General features: G+C 41.6%; 1 protein-coding gene across 2 annotated transcripts in view; it reads right to left on the reverse strand.

Moving 5' to 3' along the window:
* Nucleotides 1–21,867, reverse strand: part of SPTLC3 (serine palmitoyltransferase long chain base subunit 3) — an 83,627-nt gene that overhangs the window by 20,829 nt on the left and 40,931 nt on the right. For both annotated transcript variants that reach the window (XM_038132327.1, XM_038132328.1), the window contains 3 exons: nucleotides 17,360–17,484; nucleotides 14,637–14,730; nucleotides 6,039–6,144 (listed from right to left, as the gene is read on the reverse strand). In XM_038132327.1, coding sequence (XP_037988255.1) covers nucleotides 6,039–6,144; nucleotides 14,637–14,730; nucleotides 17,360–17,484 — 325 coding nt within the window. The remainder of the gene's footprint in view (nucleotides 1–6,038; nucleotides 6,145–14,636; nucleotides 14,731–17,359; nucleotides 17,485–21,867) is intronic.

The raw sequence follows: 21,867 nt of genomic DNA on the forward strand, positions 1-21,867 counted from the left end.
AGATGACCAGAAACACAGACTTTGGCCCCAAATAGCAAGTACAAAAGAGAAATGCAATCAATGGCATCTTGGAAACTTTTGGATCCTGGACCAATGGCTTTTACAGGCTGCTTTGTTGCCACTTGTGCTGTGCAGCTGGAAGCTTGGCACCACAAAAGGAGCACGATGTGTTTTTAGCACTCGGGAAATTCCTCACAATTTTAGTCCTTCATCCTTTGGTCTCCTGAGTAAACTTGGAAACTGGTCTCCAGTCTTGAAGGAGACCTGCCCAAAGACAAGTCTCCATTAGTGTAACAGCATGGGGGAGTAGCCATGGACAAGGGTTGCCTGTCCTGTTCACACTGGGAGGTTCAGAGAGCCTGGCTGTGTGTGCCTGGAGGCATATTTTTGGCTGTTGCTGACTGCTGGCAAATCATGTCCTTCTGTCTTGCCCAGCCATCAAAGAGGCAGCTGTAGGACTGTGTGTTGGCACCACGGTCCCTTGCAGCAAAGAAGGGTGGGCTTGTACTGCAAGCTCCTGAGGACTGGGCTTTCTCACTTTTCCCAAATGGCACTTGGCAGCTGGGGGAGAAGCAATTTAAACCACCACAGCTATTTTCCTAGTGAATACAAGGGCAGGGCCCACAGTCCTCACACAGCCCAGAGTCAAAGCATTAGTCAGCTAAAATGACACTGAGCCACTGGATGTGCTTGGACGTGCACTGTCGTATGTGCTGGGCTTGGCAGCTTTCAGCTGTGTCTGGTGGGTCTGCAGGGAGAGCCAAGGAGCACCTCTGCAAACTGCAATCCTACCCTCCACCTTCCTGCATGCTTGGGCACAACACCCAGGCACAGAAGGACAATAATGATTTTTCCACATTTATATGGTCATCATTAGGCTTAGTGGCTAATGGAGATTCAGGCAGGAGAGACAGCATTTAACTTCAAAAAGAGTAAAATAGGGTAAATTAAAAATGCTGGGTATTTGTGTAATGGAAGGAAAGTTGTGCTGAATCCCAGAATACATGAAGCTGGTACATGGCTGATGCAAGATTTAACCATTTAGAAGATTTAATGAAAACTTTCCTTTCTCATATGAGTAGGAGATTTCTCTTGGAACTCTAAGCTGCTTAGCAAAACAAGGCACTTAGTTTCAGTTCTGATCTACTGCTCTTGAAAGATGCTGGCTGACATAAATGCAGTAGTTGACAGAGGTCCTAATGTGGCCTTGAAGCACCCATGGAACAGATAAAGTGCTGCTGGAGTCATGCATGTGTTCTGTGCTGCCATTGCAACAGGTCTCAGCCATCCTGATGACAGAGACGAGAACTGTTTTGCTGCCAGCTCTGGTCTTGGTCTCTCTTTTGACCCTGGGAGATGGTTAGTGATATGCACACCACTCTCTCTAGAATTGCTTCAAGATAAAGCTCACTTCACATAACCCCTTGAGTAGCCCCAATGGAAAGTCTACTGATTTCTCCAGTAAATGTTTATGTCAAGTGAGCTTAAACCAAAGAGCCAGAAGTGAACTGTACTGGTTCTGTCTCACTCTGGCTGGGCCTCTTGGCTTTGTGTACAAATGTATTGATCTGTTTCCAGATCTGTTCAAGCACACAGGGCATATAAAAAGCCCCCAGATACAGATGAACTAAAGCTGGCACTGCCCAGGCCAGGTGTTCTCATTGCATGCTATGACAGCCTGTCTTGTAGCACAAATTCCTAGCTTAGTGGCAGGGATGGAGAGCTTCTAGATTGCAGCTGACCCTCATCTCCCTCATGTGGTGGACAGGCATGAAAATTTGGGTCAGTACACACTCATTTTGAATGTACTTCCAGATGTAAGGAGATATCTCAAATTTTTAGAATGCTCCAGTTTGAAACTGGATTCAATCCCCACCAAAGCACTGATGTTCTTTCTGATGCTGCTGTTGAATTGTGGATCCAGGTGCTTTGAGATGCAGGAGATGTGTGCTTGTAATGGTCACTTCAACTGGAAAACAGGCTCGCCCTTGCCACAATATTGATTGGTTTTTTTGCCCAGTTTATCTTGAAACTTCTTGGAAAAAGTGGTTTCTACATTCTACTATGGTACCACATCCTTTTTCTTATTTTTTTTTCTCTCAGGAAAACTAATGTACAAATATTCCACCTCTTACCTACTTAATCTCTAAACATCCCCTAGAGATGTTTAGAGATCCCCTAGAAATCCCCACTATCTTTTCAACATTTGAAGAGTTTATCTGTTCTCCTTTCAGGCTAGTTTGTAATTGGGAAAAATCCCTCCTTTCCTGGTCTGCTACTCACAAGACATATGCATTCCACTTTAACAGTTACTTTAGGTACTGTTTTCTTACATAAACTTTGTACATTCATACAACAATCTCTGTTTTGTAGTTTAGAGTAATAATTTTAAGGAAGTCTTTCAACTCTGCCCTCAAATACAACTCCATTTCAACACTGAAATTATAGAAATTTTAACCTTTAATGCTGGACCTTGGCCAAAGACACTAAATGTTATCTCATTTTTTTCTGGAAGTCCAGTCACCTAATATCCCAGGAAATAAAAAAAAAAAAAACCCTGCTAAATTTCCCATACACTATTGGCATTGAATCCCAAGGAACTTCTAATGCACACAAAAAGGCATTGGACAATATCTAACTGATCAGAGCTATTTTCTTAGCTGGAAGGGAAAATACACAAATTAAATTAAAAGTAAGGAAAAAACAAATGAAAACCAATCTGTTTCGATCAGTTTCTGATTCTCCATCACTTCTGCCCTGAGCCTTGTCCTATCTGACTCCTAAGTAAATATGCATGGAAGAGAGCAGAAACCTACCACAAACCATGTAAGAACACAGTAACTGATTAATCCTGAACTGGAAATGGTAGAAGCCAAGGAAAACATGAGCTGGAATTCAAATAATAAAAATATTATTTAGCAAGTCAGTTTAACTTGTGCCCTGGTTACTGCCAAAACTTGTTCATGCTTTTTGGAGTCAAGATTGATGGCTAGATGGTCTCCCTCAGTTTGGAACACAAACTGAATATATTTGCTCCTAGGCTGGTCCAAGTTAAAAACCAGCTTTCACTAGGAGTTATATTTACTTTTGATGATTTTTTTTTTCTTTTTAAGATAATAGAGACATTAAAAAGCAAACAAAAATATACCTAATGTTATTTATTTGACATGTAGCTTGAGTGCTTCCCAAGTCGAGGGGCCAATTCTGCCTTCAGTTGTAACCAAGCAAAATCTGTGGTTTATGGCTCCAAACACAAGTCTGATTTCCAGAAATGCTCATGTTGGCTAACAATGACCCTTTTCAAATTTTGCCAGCTGGTAAGTGTAAACACTTTAAGATGCTCCTAATGGAAACAGAAGGCAAATTTCTTTCCATACCATAAACTTCATCTTACTAAGACTATGGTGTCCCATATAACAGTATTTTTTTAAAGAAGGAAAGCTTAGTGTTTTCTTTCACATCTCTGGAAAAAGCATTTCTGTAAAAATTTGCCAGGTCAAACTTGCAAATCAAGATATTTTAACTTGGAGAATGGCTCTGACCAAGTTATTTAAATTCTATATTTGCTGTCCCTGAAGCATAACTTAAGGAAAAAAAAAAAGTGGTATTAACTATTGTAAGAAGAATACATTAACTGCATTCTAACTCCTCTAAAACCCTCTTGATGAATGTTAATTTGACATTTGGCAAACCTTCAAGAAAACTATCATTAGCCAATAAGGGGCTGGAAAATTTTAGTCTTTTAAAAACCTAGGCCAAGAAAGGAAAGAACATACATACGAAAAGAGTATTTCTATTTTTTTTATTTTTTTTTGGGATATGAAGTGTTCTTAGCTACCAAGTGGCTCAGAGTGCCTGGGCTGTGAGCCTGCTCCTGGCAGCACCGTGTGTCCCGGGCTGGCAGCGGCGGCAGGGACACGGCGCGGTGGCACATGGTGGCATTCGCCCTCAAGCCACAGCAGAACTGCTTTACAACCAAACCACACTCTCCAATTTCTGATCTGCTTAGACTGTGAAAACAACTGACTAACTAACCAACCAACCAACCTAGCTACTGCTAGGGATAGTTTCCAATGAGAGACTACTAGAGACCTGAGCTGTGTTTTTTCAGGACCTTATGCCTTTCAGAAGCATAGACACTCAGGGCATGAGTGGTCTTAACATTATTTAGCCTTCATGGAGCTGAAAGAACTTTATGGCTCCTTTAAGTAGGTATTCTGAAGTTTAAGGTGCTTTTATTTTGAATTCCAACAGAAGGTTTTTGAATTCTGGCAAATTAAATCTCATTTGAGAATGAACTGTAAAACTGCAGGAAAAGAAAACTCCACACCAAACATAAATCTGGAAATGGAGTTATTAGTTAGTGTACTTTAATAGCTGACAGTGGGCTTGTTCCACTTCTTGGCCTGATCCATGCCTCTGTGTTACCAGTCTACCTTCTCGTTCCCTAGTGGTCAATATTCAGGATAAAGGATTTAAAAGTGAACAAAGCTCAGCAGCTGGAGCCTTTTCTGCCAGCCATGTGACTCAAGGGAACATTTGTCAGTAAAATGTTGGTGGTCCACTTAATTTCTGCGTGATCAAAGTCCTTAAATCCAAGCTTTCTTTTAGTAGTGCCAAGCGATGTTTATTTGTAGTTTTGCTCTGTTTACTCTGGTTGAAAGGACACATTCAGCCTGCTTTGGATCAGCTGATCTGCTGATCCTGTTTCACCTCTGAGTGACAGGTGTTTAGATAAGGACTGATTTGGTCTCTTTGCAGATGGAAAACGTTAGGCAAAAAGAAAGCACTGACAACTGTGAAGTTGTGATGACATGAGATCCTAGAATATTTCTTACAAAAAAAAGCTAATTGGCTAAGCTGTGCCAGCACTTTGCAGTAAAATGGCATTAGTGACTGCCCGTCGAGACTGGCTGCATTTCAGCAACACATGATACAATCCCCACGTATAAAGTTTTAATGTCACTTTTATAAACCCTGTCATGCTCTGTGAATGAGTGGTTCTGGTTTCCTTCTCTCTGGGACAGGTGTTGCTGCTCCCCAAACCACCCTTGTCCTGCTCCCCCATCTCCTGCCGTCACTGCAGTAGCCTTGCCTACATCCCTGCAAACCCTCTTTCTGTTCACACCCCTGCTTCTTCAGCCCCTCTCTTCTCCAACTCCCGCCCAGGAGTGGCTCCTCCTCCAGGAGCTCCCTTGTTGCCTTCCCAGCAACTTTCTCCTGACTGGAGCAGTGGCCGGGATGAAGCCCAGGATGATAATCCTGGCTGGTGCCACTGCTTTGCTGCTCAACTCTGGTGGCTGTTTGCCTTTCTGGTTGGGTGTAAGCTGCACCACACGAGTGCACTACACCGTGTAGCTATCTGACTTAGGTGCTCTATAATTACATTGTATTAGTGAAGCTGCTATTATCAGATGCATTCTCAAAGGCACTTCTCTCACTTGAATTCCTCCAGGACTAGGGCTATGTTAAATACCACTGTATAATTCTTTGAAAGCCAATCTTTCAATTTCCCAGTTAAAAGTGTGAGTCTATTACATCCAGCACTAGTTCTTAAAAAGGTGCTGATATCACTTAACCTAAGTTTAGCTTAAGATTTCAACAGCTGGGCAAGAACTGGGCACGCAGAGCTTAATCAATTCTGCATTGTTGTCTTTTGATCTGCCCATGTGTAACAAACAACTCTAGGAAGCTCGGCTTGCTCAGCAGAACTCACCAACTATAGTTCCACAAACTTTATCACACCTGTCACAACATACATCCTTTCCCTGTCTTGCTCTCAGTGCATCTCCCACTCAACTGTGATTTTCTAAATCAACATTCAGAACAATATACAGGATCTAACTGGAGCTACAGGATGCAAGGTTCAGGCTGTCATAATGGAAATCAACTTACTCATGAGATCACAGAAAGTTAGTGCAACTTCCACTCCTATTAAGATTTCCCTCAGATACCTAGAGTCAGAGTTTGTCCCACTCAATTCATCATTCTGTCCTCAGAAATGATAGAATACTCATCTTCCTACAACACAAACATACCTGTAAATGCCCTCCACCAGGATGATAATTTTTCTCCATGCTCTGTGGGTGCGAGGCTGTCCATATATTATTGCATCTCTCAGCAACTTCTCGAGGCTCTGCATATCTTTATTTAAAAATAAGAACAAGGAGGAAGGAAAAACATTAACAGTTTTTTTTGTCAAGAACTTTCAATTTTCTCTCTCGGTCACTATTCTTCCTATTCAGAAAAAGACAACATTAAAAAAAAAAAGTGTCCTAAAGATAAACTTCTTTTATTAGTAGGCAAAACCCAATAATTCTCTTCATTGGTGTGAATGCAGTTTAGTGACAAGAAGAGTTATAAAAAGCTTACAGTTGTGCACCTGATCTGGGAAACTTCTAGAAATACTCAGTGTGCATTTGTATTTAAAGGCAAAAGGGAATAATTTTGCTTCAGTACTGAGGCTAACTGCCAGCAGTTCTATGTTGGGGGTGCTGATACTCATAATTTATCAAGGCTTCAGTTGTGAGTTTTGGTTCCTTTCCAACCACAAGCTCACAGGCAACAAGCATTTCTTCAGCAAAGGTTTTTTCAAGGCTGCATGAAGCACATAAGGATGGCAGCAAGAGAAGCCTTGTCCTCCTCAAGAAGGAAAGCAAGTGGAAAGTTCCTGATGAGAGAGGAAGAGGCAGGTGGATACAAGCACATGGCATGGATACACTAATCTGGTGCCTAAATGCTTGGCACTGGCAGGACATCAATATAAGGAGGCCTGGAACAAGGTTATGATCCTTAGCTGCTTCCTTAAGGGCTGAGTGTGGGTCATAAAAAAATATCTTGAAAGAAAGCCACTGAAATGTTGAAAAAGATGGAAGAAGCAAGAAAAAAATACCACAGAAATCAGGGTCAGGCCAAATGTGACTCTCAGTGCACCAGCACTCTGGTGTCTCCAATGAATGGACACTCTTCAAAATGAATTATTTGTGTACTTTTCAGGAATCTGAGGTGGCATTTCAAAATATTTTCCAAGAACATCTTGTAGAGTCTCATAATACCCAAAAAACACTACAGATCAGCTCAAACTGTGGGCTGAGAAAATCAATGGCATTTTTCCACAATATAACCCAATTTGCTTCAGCAACACATCTTAACACAGTTGATGCAACCTTCTACAGCAGCACAAAGTTAATGTGTAAAATTAATTGTCCTGAGAAAGAAAAATACACCTTAGAAATATTAATATTGACCCACAGTTTGGTTTCTGCCCTAGGGGATGGAGCCATCTGCACATTAATTGCCCATTGGGAGTAAGCTGTGCCCTGAGAGATGGCCAGGTTATGACCTGAACCCTTCCACATCCTGATGCCTCACCTCTTCCTAGCAACATCCAGTGATGCTGGTGGAAGGTAAAGTTCTCAGTAACGAAACTGCCCCTCTGCACCTGACCTAGCAAGTCCCTGCTGTAGTCTACAAAGCACAAAACAGGCATGGACAACATCAGCCGCCCCTTGTTTCAGTGGTGCAATGGCCTGCACACCTCAGTGAGCTCTGAGATGGAAAATGCTGCTAGGAATAATGCAATGCAGACAGCACTCTTTCCACTAGATGGCAATCAAGGAAATGAAAGTTCTTTGGTGCTCTACATGGGAAAGTTAAAACCAAGCTGAGAATTTGCAGCTGCTCACGTTCTCTTTTGTTTCAAGTAGATAATATTTAGAACTCCTCTTAAAGGGCTCCCTCAGGATGACAGAGAGCTCACAGTAAAATTTGGACACCCGCTTTTCTCCACCAAATTGTTCTCTACTGATGTCAGTGTCTTCTAAATCCTTTTGGGGGCTTTGAACCCTTTTTCTGAATCACACAGGGGTTTTCAATTCAGTGTTCTATGTGCCAGTCCAGATCAGCTCTTGACTTCAGAAAAGCTATTCTGCCTCTGAGCTAAAAGCATGGCTTGAAGATTTAGTTGTTTTGGCACATGCACATGAAAAGAAAAAAAAAAAAAAGGAGAGAGGAAATGAAGTGAAATGTATATAATTCTGTTTTAAAAAAGTCATGGCTGTGAATAAGTCCTCTGTCCAAACTACTGTGGAACATGAGACCTCAGACTGGGGAGAACATGTCCAGGGGATGAGGTTCCCTGCTTTTACAGATAATATAGTCCTGCCGGAGTACAGGCTAAGAACATGTCTGTTTGCAGGATCAGGGCTATCTCACTTTCTTTCTGACTCTCATTTCGAAAAACGTGTATGTGTGACCCTTTCTGAAGCCTGTAATAGCCAACACATAATTTGTTCATGTGCAAATGAATTTTACTGACCTATTACCTGTCTCATTTGGAAAGGGGAAATAGGCAGAAAGAAAAAAAAATCTTTAGTATTCCCCACAAAAGGCTGCTTCTGTTCTTCAAGGTGAAAACAGTGCTCTCTGTGCTTAAGCTTTTCAGAAAGTGGGACATACTGAATGCCAGGAAAAACAACAGCACAACCCCAGATGACTTTCAGATATCAAATTATTTACTCATTAAATATAGTTAGATTGAGAGACGTTAGGATATTAAGATGATGAGCTGCACGAGTCCATCTTGAATAACCAGTTATAGAGAAAATAACAGTCCTTGTTTGACCATCACCAGCCCAGGGTTTTCAGTGGCAATGGCCAACAACTGCCCAGCAGCCCAGGCAGGAGGTGGTGCTAAGAATTTCACTTGATTAATCAGTCAAAGCACAACCAAATCTATCCATGTTTCACTTTCCACCTTCTCCTTACGGCATATTCCCCAGATGTGGAGGACAATGTTTCCTAAGTGGATCTATCAGTGGGTTGGTGGACTTGCATAATCCTTGTTTGGGATCTGTCATAATTAATTCAAGAGTAATACCAGGAACACAAACTGCCAGTGGGCTGGAGCAAGTCTGAACCTGGGCAGGCAGCGTGTCATGCTGCCTCCAGTGCAGGTGGGACAGCAGGCTTCTGGAGGGAGCATGACATGCTCAGGAGACACGATGTCTCCACCCCTCATCCTCACACTGTAATGCTGGGGATGTCATCACCATTCCTCCGTGTGGGCTGGAAACCTCCTGTGTGATGTCAGCTGAATCCTGTTTAATTAAACTAAACAGGCTGCTGCTACTCTTGTCACATTGTTCTTTCTGCTTTGTGCTTGTATTTCTGATTTTCAGTTTCTCCCCTTTTGCACTCTCCTGCAAGGTGGCACAGACCCCGTGGCTGCACACAAATAACTTTCTTTGGAACGTGGGAGTGGTGATCACTGCAGCCACAGCAACAGCCTGAGACTCGCCTCCCTGCCCCTCTATAAATACCAATCTCTCTGAAAGTAAAGGGCAGTGGCTCAAGAAAGCTCCCTGTGCACACTTGGCAAGTCAGATGTGGCTTTCTCAAAGCCGAGAGGGCGAAGGCAGACACGGTGTGCAGGGAGCAGGACAGACCAGTCTCCTTGCCCTGGCAGCGTCTCTATGTGTCACAGGGAATTACACACCCAGCTGGATTAGGCTGCAGTCCACCTATCTGGGCAACAATCTTGTCTCTGATAGTGGCCAGAGGCTTCAAGGAGCACAAAACCTAAGTGGGTAATGTGCCTTTCATCCTGCTCTGCAATAGCTGTAACACTGCCCTCCCTTCTGAAATTCAAGGGCTACCTACAAAGTTTGAAAAAAAAAAAAAATTAAAACCATCTTGTACTAAGCCACCACAAACTCTTGGAGTTTTGCAGCCAAAGAGATTTCTTCCTAATTTTTACCTACTTATTTATCTCTTTCATTTCCCCTGTTTTATTTGCTTGCTTAATCAATTGCACTTAGTTTTCCACTCCTTTTTTTTCTTTTATTTCCTTCTTTTTAGCTAGAGAATATATTTGCTCTGAAAGGTGAAGGCCTTCTGCCACCTAGAAGTTCCTTCATTATTAACTGCAGCTCCTCCAGATAGCTGTGCATTCCCAAGGTGTCCTCATGGCACTTGCATCTGAACTGCCAAGCAGTAATTTGACTGAGTAGACTGAGAAATGCCAGATTAATTTAAATTCACAACTGTATAGAAACCTGGACAGCGCCACACCTGCATCACACACACGTCAACTACTCGATCTGTGAGAAACTAAAAAATCCCTCACTACTTTCACAACGTTGAAAAGGTGCATGAGGAGGAGCTAGGAATGTATTGCCCTGATTGCCATTTCAGATGCAGATTCGAGCACCAGACTACAGGCTGCATTTTCACCTAACCAATGTGCTTGGTTATGCTTTGCAATTCTCTGCCTTCCTCATAGGATCACTTGTTCTGACTGCTCAATCCCTTGCAATGAAGAGAACTGCAAATATTTCTTCCCCCCATGGCCTGAGTTCTGTGCCTTGTCACAATATTCCCACTGATTTTTCAGGCAATTGCAAATCTAAACCTGAAAACGGGACTGCAGTTGAGTTGCTTGATGCTACGTGGGGAAAATGTAGTAGAATTAGAAAGAATAAATAAATCCTAAGCCTTGCATGGTGCCTTCTTTTACAGGCTGGTAAGAACAGAAGTCACTTGGATGTAATCAGTCCATAACACCCTCATTTGTTCACTGAAGGAACACCTGATACCAGAACAAGACCCAGAACTGCTGTGAGAGAAATACTTTGATAAAATCACAGGCTGATTCACGGTTAAATATTTGGTTTTGCTTTTCAGGTTTTATTGGAAGGGTCAAGGATTTTGACTAATACTTAACCAGATAAAGGTCAGAGGTCATGAAAAAGGGCTTTTAAATGTGTGATGTTACTAAAAGATTGCCTTAGAAATTAAAAAGAAAAAAAAAAGGCCAAAAACCTATAGTCAGTCTCTCCCTGAGCCAGAAAGTAAAAACATCTGAGTTTAGCCCCCATTTAACTGAGAGATCCCCAAGCCTGTCACTTGGGGAAGGTGGGAGAGACTCCCTGGAGACCAAGGCTGGTGAGGGTAACATCAGACACCTTCTGGCACAAAAACCAACCAAGGCCAGGCCACTTCTGCCCCAGTGGTGGAGAGATGTTTTAGCATCCCACCTTCTCCCACTGCACACTGGCTGCTGGACTGTGCCACTGCCTGAATTCCAGTGCAGCACTGCAGCTCTGTCCTGTCTTCCCAAAAAAATCACTGCCTAGGAAATGGCAACCTGAGTGGTGTCCACCCCACAGCAGGGGAGACAAAAGGCAGGTGCTTTATGGGCAGGTCAGGATGATTTTAGTCCACTAAAACACCACTGCATACATTAAGGACTGCTTAGACCCTAAAACAGAATTGAAAAAAAATAAATAAAATCCCCTAGAGCTGTGATTCAGAGCAGGAGCTCCATGGAGCTGAACTTTGCTGTCTGCACCCTCAAAACCTCACAAATGCCTGACACAGAAAATCTCCCTTAAAGGCCAAAACCCATGTGCCAATATTGCTGTGCCCTGAGAAGGGTGAAGACTAGAGACAGAGCTAATGAGAGCCCACAGGAAGGGAAGGCCCTGTTCAGTAGATTTTGGCTAAGATGGAATATTCTCTTCCACTTCTCTCACACAGATGATGTATAGGTGTGTGTGCCTGTGCATTTCTCTCAGCCCAGGCCAGTAAATTCCTGTCTGTTTACAAGGAAGGGATTGTTCACTGGCAGTCAGAATGCAGGGCACATTCCTATGTCCAAATAAAAACAGACTTAGAGGTCCACAGCACTTTTTTTTTTTCTATTATTCACTTTAGGGCTTGAAAATCTTCTCTTACACGCATGCAATGTTTTTGTCAAAAAGGAAAGATATCCAGATGCCTTCTATCTCACCTAGGAAAAGCACAGATGTCCAAGGATTTTGTCTGTTCCAGAAAAGCTATACAGAATTTTATGGAAATTGTAATGTCTAAGAGAGCTACCCACTAATTGAAATAGAACTTCATTAACTTTTGTAAGAATAAGAACTACACTATACATAATTAAGGTAATAGGTAGAGATTCTTTCTTCTCTTACAAATGAAATAATTATTAATAATAAAATAACAATTATTTACTTTTGAAAGATGACAAATCAATCCTCTATTACAGATTTCATGCTTTGAAATAAAATAGTTTTACAGAATCAGCTACAGTACAGCCTTTGAAAAGAAGAAGGTACATCACAGCAAGTTTAAAATGGTAGATTTTACTCTCTTTCCTGTGAAATATTTTTATCATAGAAGGAAGTTTTGCGTCATTTTTCTTTAGACAAAGAGTTTTTCCATAACAGAGCAGGGAAAGTAAAGAGAGAGATTTATGCACTTGTTAGGACCTGATGGTGAAATCAATGCTTATTAAAGATCTTGAAGAGGTAAATTAAAGTGCAAAGTTTCCTATTCATGCACAGGGCCAGTACAGCAGAAGGAACCTTGCATTCACACCAAGCAGTGTGACATGGAGCATGGCTCAATTCTCCTGCTCCTAAGCATGACAACAACAGGACAAGCACAGTCTGACAATTTGGGCATGCCTGTAGATGTCACATACCCACACATTAGCAAGAATGACTCTGGGAGCAGAAGCAACACAGCCCTGGTCTAACAAAACAAATCTGTCTAACTGAAAAGAACCCTCCCAACCCAAGCTGGAATTTTTGGTTACTTAATTAATACAGTTCTGGTCCTTAATTTTTATGCTGTACCGACTTGTGTTACACTATTCCCTGACAGACTCAGAGGGCACAAGGCTGTCCTGCTCCATTTTGGGTGGAAGCATGCATCCTACAAAGGCAGCAGTCCTGCTGGGTTATGCTTTCACTGCTATCACCCCCAAAACACATCCTAATCCTATTTCCCTCAAAGCAAAAGGCACTCACATACATCTCTGCACGTGTGATTTTAGTTGTTAGTGATGTGTAACTCGTGGTATGATTAAGGAAATATTAAAAGACACGACTTTCTAAGCAAAGAAATAAAAAGCTGAGAGACTCAGAATGGGCTGAGACAAAGCATGGGCACGTGAAGCTCTCTCTAAATGCAGCTTAGGCTCAAATTGTGACAACAAAATTGTGACAAAAAAAAGCTGTCACTCAATTCCAAACAGTACTTGCAAAAGTTCCCGAAGTTTCATTTTGGAAGTAAGCTAAGGTGATGTCCCAGCAATGGCATATAAGGCTGTCTTTGGCAGATAAGATCTTTAATCTTGAAACCAATGAGTTTTTCCAAAGCAACTTGGATGGGCTTCCGCTGAGGTTTGCCAAGATCCTTAAAGGAACTGTCTGCATTTTCCAGTGCTGTTTGGGTAGCTCACCATTATTGTTAGGCTCACCCATTATTCAGAAGAGCTTTAATTTACTGACAGCACAACAGAAGCTGGTTAGGTATCAGGTTCTGGGGAGGGGAATGAGATATTGAAGAATGGTTAGAGACTGAATTCCTTAAAGTGAGCATGACAGCTCCAGGTGATATCTTCACAGCTAAGAGTAATATACTCCTCGAACTGAAATTTTTCTCTGAAATGATGTTGGAAGTGATACAAGCCAGCTGGACTGCACACAGCATAGGTTGGTGGAGAAGCTGAGAGTGTTTGGATTTGGGTAGTAAGAGGTGAACCTTCAGGATGTGATGTAACCTGATTGAATGGGATAAGGCTTTGAACAACCAAGGAAAAGTTGAGAACAGACTGGTGTGGCAACCAGGCTTAGCATATCCAGATTTGTGGAAGTGGACCAAGTTGGGGTATGCTACAGTTAATCTATGAATAATTAATTCTGTAAAAATATTCCTGTTCAGATGGTCTTTAATCCTTGAATGATCTTCAGAAATTGCTTCTTGCCCAAATTATGACTTGATATTAATTATAACAACATCTTATAGTATAATTATAGTGTTTTCATTCCAACTCATCCTTAGACCTTCTACAGCATATGCATAATTCATTTTTGCTTCCCTTAAGCAACACTTAGTAAAGACAAGGGATTGTATTAGCCATTAAGAGAGGTAATCAGACCACTCTTCTGATTTCTCACCCCTACATAGCTTCTGAACCTTTCTTGCAATCACTGCCTGCTGGCAGCAGTGAGGATGGAAAAGGGAATTGTAATGGGGAATAAGGGAAAAGAACAAGCTCTTGTCATCAGAGGCAGTCCCAGTGTCTCTGACAGTAACCACAGCAGCAGTAACTAAATGAAAGTTAGAGAGCATGAGCGTTTTAGAAGCTAACTGTACAATTGCAAAGTTAATGTGTGATTTCTATACTAAAATACTATTTCAAAGAATATTTGGGATGATGCTGTTGATGGAACCATCTGCATCTTTACTATTAGATCCCAGAGAATCCAGAGTAACTGCTTCAAAGGAATGCCATGTTAAGGTAATTCTGGTTTCACTGAAACTGCTGGAAACAGGCACGTTTTTGTAAGTATGTTTCTACTGTTTGGGCTACAATGACAAAAACAATAAAACTTTTATGGCAGCACACAGTCATTCAGCAAGTCAAAAAGACACAATAGCAATTATAGCATTGCACTATTAATTTTTCCCATCAGAAACCACTCATCATATTAAACAGTTGATCCTCCTGCCTGGACAAAAGTATCATCTGACAACTGACAGCAAAGTTAGCAATAAAAGAAATCATTCTTGCCTTTGAGGTGTGAATAACTCTCTCCTTAAACTTCTCCAACTTCAATACTCACTATTATGCTTGAAGATTCTAATGGTGGCACCTGAAAGCCTCGCACCGAGAACGAGAGAAGTGTGGTTCAACTCATCACTTAAAATGAGGCAGCCCTGTGGAGAAGGAGCACAATGAGCATCTGCATGAACAGGGAGGCTGCAGACTCGTGTGCACGTGTGTGCCAGCATACACATGTGTCTATGACAGAGCATTGCACCAATTAAGCTGTAGAGATTAAACATTAAATGAATTTTCTGCCACTTTCCTGGAGGTGCTGGAGTGTGATATAGGGTTTCTTTGAGTTAGGTCTTATAAACTCCTGGAGATCTATATCACACCTGAGACAGCTCAGCCACCTCAGATGGCATAAAATCAGCAGGATGGCTTCTGTGGCAGTGTTGCAAACAGACAAGTTTTAATAAAAGGCAAAATAACAAAGCTCTTTACAGAGAAAAACCGAGCCAGGGCAAGAGGTTCTTGCTCTTGGTAAAACACCCCACAAAAGCCATTAGTTTCTTTGTTCTCTTCTTTTTCTAGTAAATTGCTTAGGCTGGGCTTTTTGGCTTCTGTCCAATTGGCTGTGGAGGTGAAGTCCCCAAGGTCTTATGAGGTGTCTTTTTACCTAATTGAGGAGAGAAACTTCTGGGCTTTTTTCCTTTTTTAAGACACAAAAAATAGTTTTGTCACTCCGTCAACAGGAGACACATTCCTACAGGAGTGCACTGCAAAGGAAGCCTGAAATAGTGGGATCAGATTCTCGGGCATTCACAGGGGCCCAATATTTCCTGTAACTGGAAAGCAGCAAATAACCCTATTAAAGACTGAGTGCTTTATAGTAAAATCAGGCAACGTTGCTTCCTCTATCACCTGTTTACAGCCTATTTTGAGTTGTAAGGAAAATGCAGCCAACACCCCACATATGAAGAGTGTATGGCAGTAGTGTAAGGAGGAGCAATACTGAGGCTGGCCTGACATCAGCCCTTTGGACTGCAGAAATGAGATGAGGAGAGACTGATGCCTTGCAAGTCCCACCTCCATTAGCATGTGAGTGAAGTTTAGGAACCAGAGTCTTTCTCTGGTAAATGCATATAGAGTTGACCTGTAGTATACTTTTCATTAATTACCTCAGTTGAAAACTCCTTTTGCTTTTAGAATTAAAAACAGAAATGTGGGAGAAGTAAATTTGTCTATTATATTAACAAGGAGCAGGACTCACAGTTGAAATTCAAGCTTGAACCCTTGTTTAGCTCTGCTTTCTACTGAACATGTTTTGCTGTATTTCATTACCCAAAGGGCAACACATAATTAAGCAAAAACTTATTCTGGAATCATAGATTAGGCCTAGGTTGAGAGATACTCACACAATCTCCATAGAGACTGGTTTGCAGAACTAACAGTAAGTGCAGATGCAGCTTGACAAGAAAACGTAGCTGCTAGACTTAATTGCAGAGGAAAACAGAAGTAAATATCTCAAACACAGGGTAGTTGAATAATATTTGTAATATATATAATATCTCAAACACAGGGTAGTTGAATAATATTTGTAATATATATAATAATACATACTGAATTTTCAAATATATATATATACACACACACATATATATTTATTTATTAAACATACATTCAGTAATATCTTTATTGATGCCACTTATATCTATCCCACCTCTGACAGAGGCTTGAATCTCTACATGAAGCTAGGTAAGGGAGGGAAAATCATTATACAGCTAAGACAAGTGTCTCACAATGCATATCTCAATTTCATAAATTTACCTTCATTAATTCTCTTTTCTGTTCCCCTTGAAACTGCTGGACAGGTTCTCCAGCACTGCTGCAGACTGAAGTTTGTGTTCTGCATGACTGAAGCAACTCTCCCTGCCCAACACTTGTATTTTAGAGATCTTGCAAAAGCTGCAGTCATCTTCAACAGAGAGTGCAGTGACTTCACCTCTACGCTGGTGTTTCAGAAGTCTTGGCCATACACTACAAACTGAATTCATTCTACCTCCACCAAGAGGGAGGTCATGCTTTGTGCTTGCATGGGACCCTTCAAGCCGCTCCTCACCTGGACAAGCCAGGAGGAGTTACCACTTTCCAGCTATCAGCAGAGTGATAGCTGGACCTGTTTGTGATGCCCACAGCTACCAGTGACAGGATGATGGGTATCCATGCCTTTGAGTTAGCTACTCCAAACTGGAGAGAAGGTCCCTTCAGCACCAATAAGAACCCAACTTTTGTAACATGATCACAGCTTTAGACTTGCATTTCCTGCCAGCTTTCTTCACAGGGCTGGCCGGAGCTCTGTTCAGCAGGAATGCTAAGCACTGTGCTTTTCCTTTTCTCAAAGTGTTGTAAAAACTATCCTAATCATCATGTTTCATCACAGGCAGCTGGGCAAAATCTCAGCAAGTAGCCCAAATATTTCATCCCACAACACCTGGACATGGGAGTCAGCATTTGGTTACTTTTTAAGGAGAAGCAACTTCCATAAGAGGAGCTAGAGAGCGTATCACTGATCCTTAAGCAGATGTTAGGTATGTGCAATAACAACACTCAGTGCTAGCACAGATGATAAAGGAGCATATTTAAAGTCACAAGGTCATCAGCTTTATGACTCACACATTCCTGATACCAAGCTCTGTTCCTCGATCAAGCCTTTCCACTCACTGAAAGCCCAGAGTACTGCAACAGCAGTGAAAACAATAACTGATTGTTCTACGTGTTCCTGAAGGGAGTACTCACCTTTCCAACAAGGGCTGGAATATTCATTGAGTTAGTTGCAAAGCCCATGCCAAACACCATAGCATCTTCCACACCAAGGAACTTGGCCACGAGTTTCTCTAGTTCTACATGTTTATCTAGGGTGCCTGCAGAAATAAGCACAGGGGATATTAAATCTTGTTGAACTGTGAAAGTTACTATGACACAAAACACACAAAAGAACAGGCTAGAAGTGTGTCATTAAGCTATGTGACATTAAGTTCTGATGAGGGTTTTCCATTTGTATCCTGTGCACGTGGGCTAATGCAAGAGGTGCAAACCAGCTGTGACTAATGCTAACAAACAGTGCTGCTGGTAGGGCAGCAAAGCAGCTGCTATGGAAAAAGCTTCCTGTTCCCACAATAACTTTTGATATAGTTTATCCTGAAGACTAATTTTTTGTCTTTTTCTCTCCCCTGCAATGAGGACAAAAATACCTTCTTTTTGTAGGAAATGTGTCACAAACATTTTAGGCATTCTTGAGTTCTCTCCAGATGTGAAAACAAAAATGGGTGACAACAAAATTCTTCCTTTTCTATTGTCTGTTGATATATGTGTACAAAATTCTTAATTAGGATTTTATATGGATAGAAAACCAAAAGCATTCTCCATATTTTTCTGCTTTGGAAGGTAAAAGCTAATCCACTCCCTATAACTGATGATAACTCTGCTCTTTCCTTCCTCTTAAAGATAAATGATAATGCAACACTAGAGACTCTTCTTTATTGCATATTAATTATCTAATATTAGTGCTTGAAGTCTCCAAACAAGTAAGGTTCTCCAACTCTGCAACAAAAGCAGTATCCTTCCTGCCAAACTCACAGTGAAGGATGACAAAATACAGAAGGCAAACAAACAAAGGAGTGGTGTTAAGAGACTGAGATAACAGATAGCTTTGAACAGTAAGGAATCATCTCAACTTGCCAGCTCTCTAGTCTTTGGTTGCCTGGCTGTGCATTGCAGGGACCAAGGCAGAAGGAACTCTTACAGGATGATCTGTGGGGAAGAAAAGAGAGTGGCCTGTGGATTCGGAGAGAGCATTTCCCCTACGAATAAGGCTGTAATCAGAGAACAGAGGAAAAAAATTAGGCAAGTGAATATGTTACCTCACTTGCACTGCATGAGCTGATGGCACAGTAATATAAAGTGAATTACAATGGATGGAACAAGAAAGCTGTGTTCACTGTGATGGACAAAAGGCAGATGAGTGGAAGAAATGCAGAAGCTTGGCTAGAGTGTCTCAACAAGAATGATGAGTCAGGAAGATGATCTTACCTTCATCATGGAGCAGAGCTCATTTTAAAAAATCAAATATAAACGGCAGGAGAACAGTTTCAGCAATAGCAATAAGTCAGCTGGTTACAGTGAAGGAGTGTTTTCATTATTTTTTCTCATTAAATATCTAAAGTAAGAATGACCTCCATTTGGAAATAGAATGTGAAAAATATCTATCAGGCAGGTAACTCTCCAACTACCAGGGAGATAAGGAGCAAGGATCATGTGGCTTCTTGAAAAACCTGGATTACATGGACAGTAAAGAACAGCCGTAGTGCTGAGATTTTGCCAGAGCCTTCCTAGGTTGTGCTAGACCTGAGCCTACTCCAGCAGAGCTTCAAGAGTGTCTCTGCACTCCTTGTATCACACTGCATGTACCTGGGGCTGGGTTGTCTCTGTGCTCTGAGAATTAGGTAATGTGACACAGAAAATGTGGCTCTGCAGAAACTCCACTGCGTGTGAGCTGAGTCTGTGTGAAGCTCTTTGAGGATGGCTGTTTTTGAATTTGTACATCCCAAGACACACGAGGATATGAGCTGGCTCTGCACACAGCCACTGTTTAGTACCCAAGTTCTGTGAAATACAAAACAGTGTTTCAGAGCTGAGCTGCTCACTGGAAATGTGGGTAAGAATCTGTCTTAAGGGGTAAGCCCAGCAGGACTCAGCATGTATTTCTGAGGTACTGTATTTTTTTGCAAATTGGGCCCATCTAGTCTTCCACCTACAGCACCCATGGACAACTAAGAGTTCCAGCAGGATCAGCTGCCTTAGTGTTCCCTGCAGATGTCATTTTGTCACTCGAGGGCTACCAGCACACCAAAAGAAGATGAAGTCTGAAATGGAAGCTCGAAGCCAAGCACACTGTGGTCACAGCTTGAATTAGAAGGTTTTTGAAAGCATGAGAAACAAGCAGTGTGTGCTTTGCAAGGCAGGCATTTTAAGGCATGACACAATTGTCTCTGACTCTTCCAGGGATAAGGCTGACATTGGGGTGGAGTTAAATTGCTTTTTGGGGTTGCATCACATGTTTTCTGTTTTTATAAACAGGAAAGACCTGACTCAATACAAATTGTTCTGTTAAAGCTCCTATTAGATGACCCACAAAAGAAGAGCACATTTTGCACCTATTTTTATTGACTTTGTCATGGTGAAGAATGACTCATTTTGATAGGGATTGATTCCTACTTATTATTTACTAATCCTAAGTGAGAATGCAGATGATACTGTACATCACTGTTGCCTACAAATCCTGGAATACAAATTGAAATTGGTTAGCAAAACAAAACACTGAATGACAAAGATTTGCAAAATGGTTTTGAATGGAGGGAACTGGGTTTGAGTTTTGTTAATAACTGTGGCAATAATGTTGGTGGTAAGGTGTTGCAGAAGCAATACAACACATGCCAGTACTGTCAGTGGGAGGTTCATGACAGCTGTATACATTGAACAGAGTTGAAAAAGCACATGATTATGCAATTATTTAATCATATCAGGAGATATTTCTACACAGGATGCCCTTCGACACTGTACAAATGGCATCAATTCTATCACCTCTCTCCACTGGAAGAAACAAGGGGTCAGACATGTGCTGCTAGGATGAGGTTTGTCCACTAGCATTCCCAGCTGGTCCCAGCCACCACCATGACAAGCATAAACAGCACTGCCAGACAGATGCAAATCTGATCCAAAGAAACTGGCACAAGCTGAAACATCTCAGCAGCTCAAGCTGCATAACAAAGGCAGTAATTACACAGCTCTTCATTAAATACAACCTTAGAGATGTCAAGTAAGGTTAGCTTGGCCCTTAAAATGTTTTGTATTGTGCTAGATTCAAGACCAGTATCATGATCTGATGAATGAAAAGTGATATACTAGATATATCTTTTTAATTCACTGTATACACAGATACCTTCTATGCTTGCCCTATAAACAGACATTAGAATTTCCCCACTGACTGACTACGGCTTGGCTTGATCCAACAAATGAGGATACAACTAAGCAATGCACACCAAACCATCAGGAAAGATTTAAGACAAAAAAGAGAAAGGTACCTGCATCTTAAGGTGACAGAGTCCTTTTGAAAGTTATTCTTCCCTGCTGAACAGCTGTAAGTAATACAATACAGCAGGAGTTACTGTGATCCAAGACTATATAGGTATTCAGATCACAGATCATATCAAAAGTGGACTTTCACAATAGGAACCACCTCCACAGATTCCCACACTTCTCACAGAAAATCCCCTCCTTTTCAAAATCTGATGACCCAGTTCCCTCCACTAACTTGCCACTGCACTCTGGTGACAGGGAACATGCAGTACACTGTGTTTTGACAGGCTTTTTCATACACTTACCCATGCTGTTGGGCTGAACGTCACTGCCAGACTACTAGAGAGATAAAGCTGGAAAATGGACTTCCCATGATCCACAGAGCCATTATTTAGTTTGACATTTTCAGCTTGGACAAGGTGGTTTATGCCACTGGTTAGTCTGCCCAATACAGTCTTTCAGGTTCTTATACACTAATGACACAGACTGGTTGAACTGCCAGCACTGGCAACAGTATCCTGTAATAGAATTTTATGTTTGGAATTCTAAGACCCAAAGAAGACAGGGGAACACCTGCTCGCCTCAGGTTAAACAAAAGCTGGAAGAGTAAACCAATACAAGCAACAAGGCCTTGAAAGAAAAAAGAACTGGGAACCCTATGCATCCCTGACGTGACTCACCAAGGTGACTGAGAACCATTACACTATGAAAATGAGGGTTTGTCAGCAGCATCCTTGGGAGGGTGGGGAGCAGAGCAAAACATCTGAACTTCCTTGTCACAGCTGAAACTTAAGGTCACAAACTCACTCTGGTAAGATGAGTACACTGCATGGTAAGATGCTTGTCAGAGATGAAAAAAATCTGTATTGTTGAAAGACACACACGCTTTTACAAAAAGCAAGATTGGATGAGTTATTAATGGCAAGATGAACAAACAGAAGCTGTGGAAATGATATTATATCTTTACACTGTGTTTCCAGAGCAGATGGTGCAGATGGTATCACTGTCCTACTGACCCACTAGCAGAGGAAAGCCTCAACTTGCAGAATGAGACTTGTTGGAAAGAGAGGGAGAGAAGCACACAGTAACATTATGCAGTTGCCTCATTTAACAGTGTCTGTGCAGAAAAAAGTCCCAAAATAAGGGGGTTTTGATGAATCATTTGATAG

Source organism: Motacilla alba, chromosome 3, assembly GCF_015832195.1.
Source record: "Motacilla alba alba isolate MOTALB_02 chromosome 3, Motacilla_alba_V1.0_pri, whole genome shotgun sequence".
NCBI lineage: Eukaryota > Metazoa > Chordata > Aves > Passeriformes > Motacillidae > Motacilla > Motacilla alba.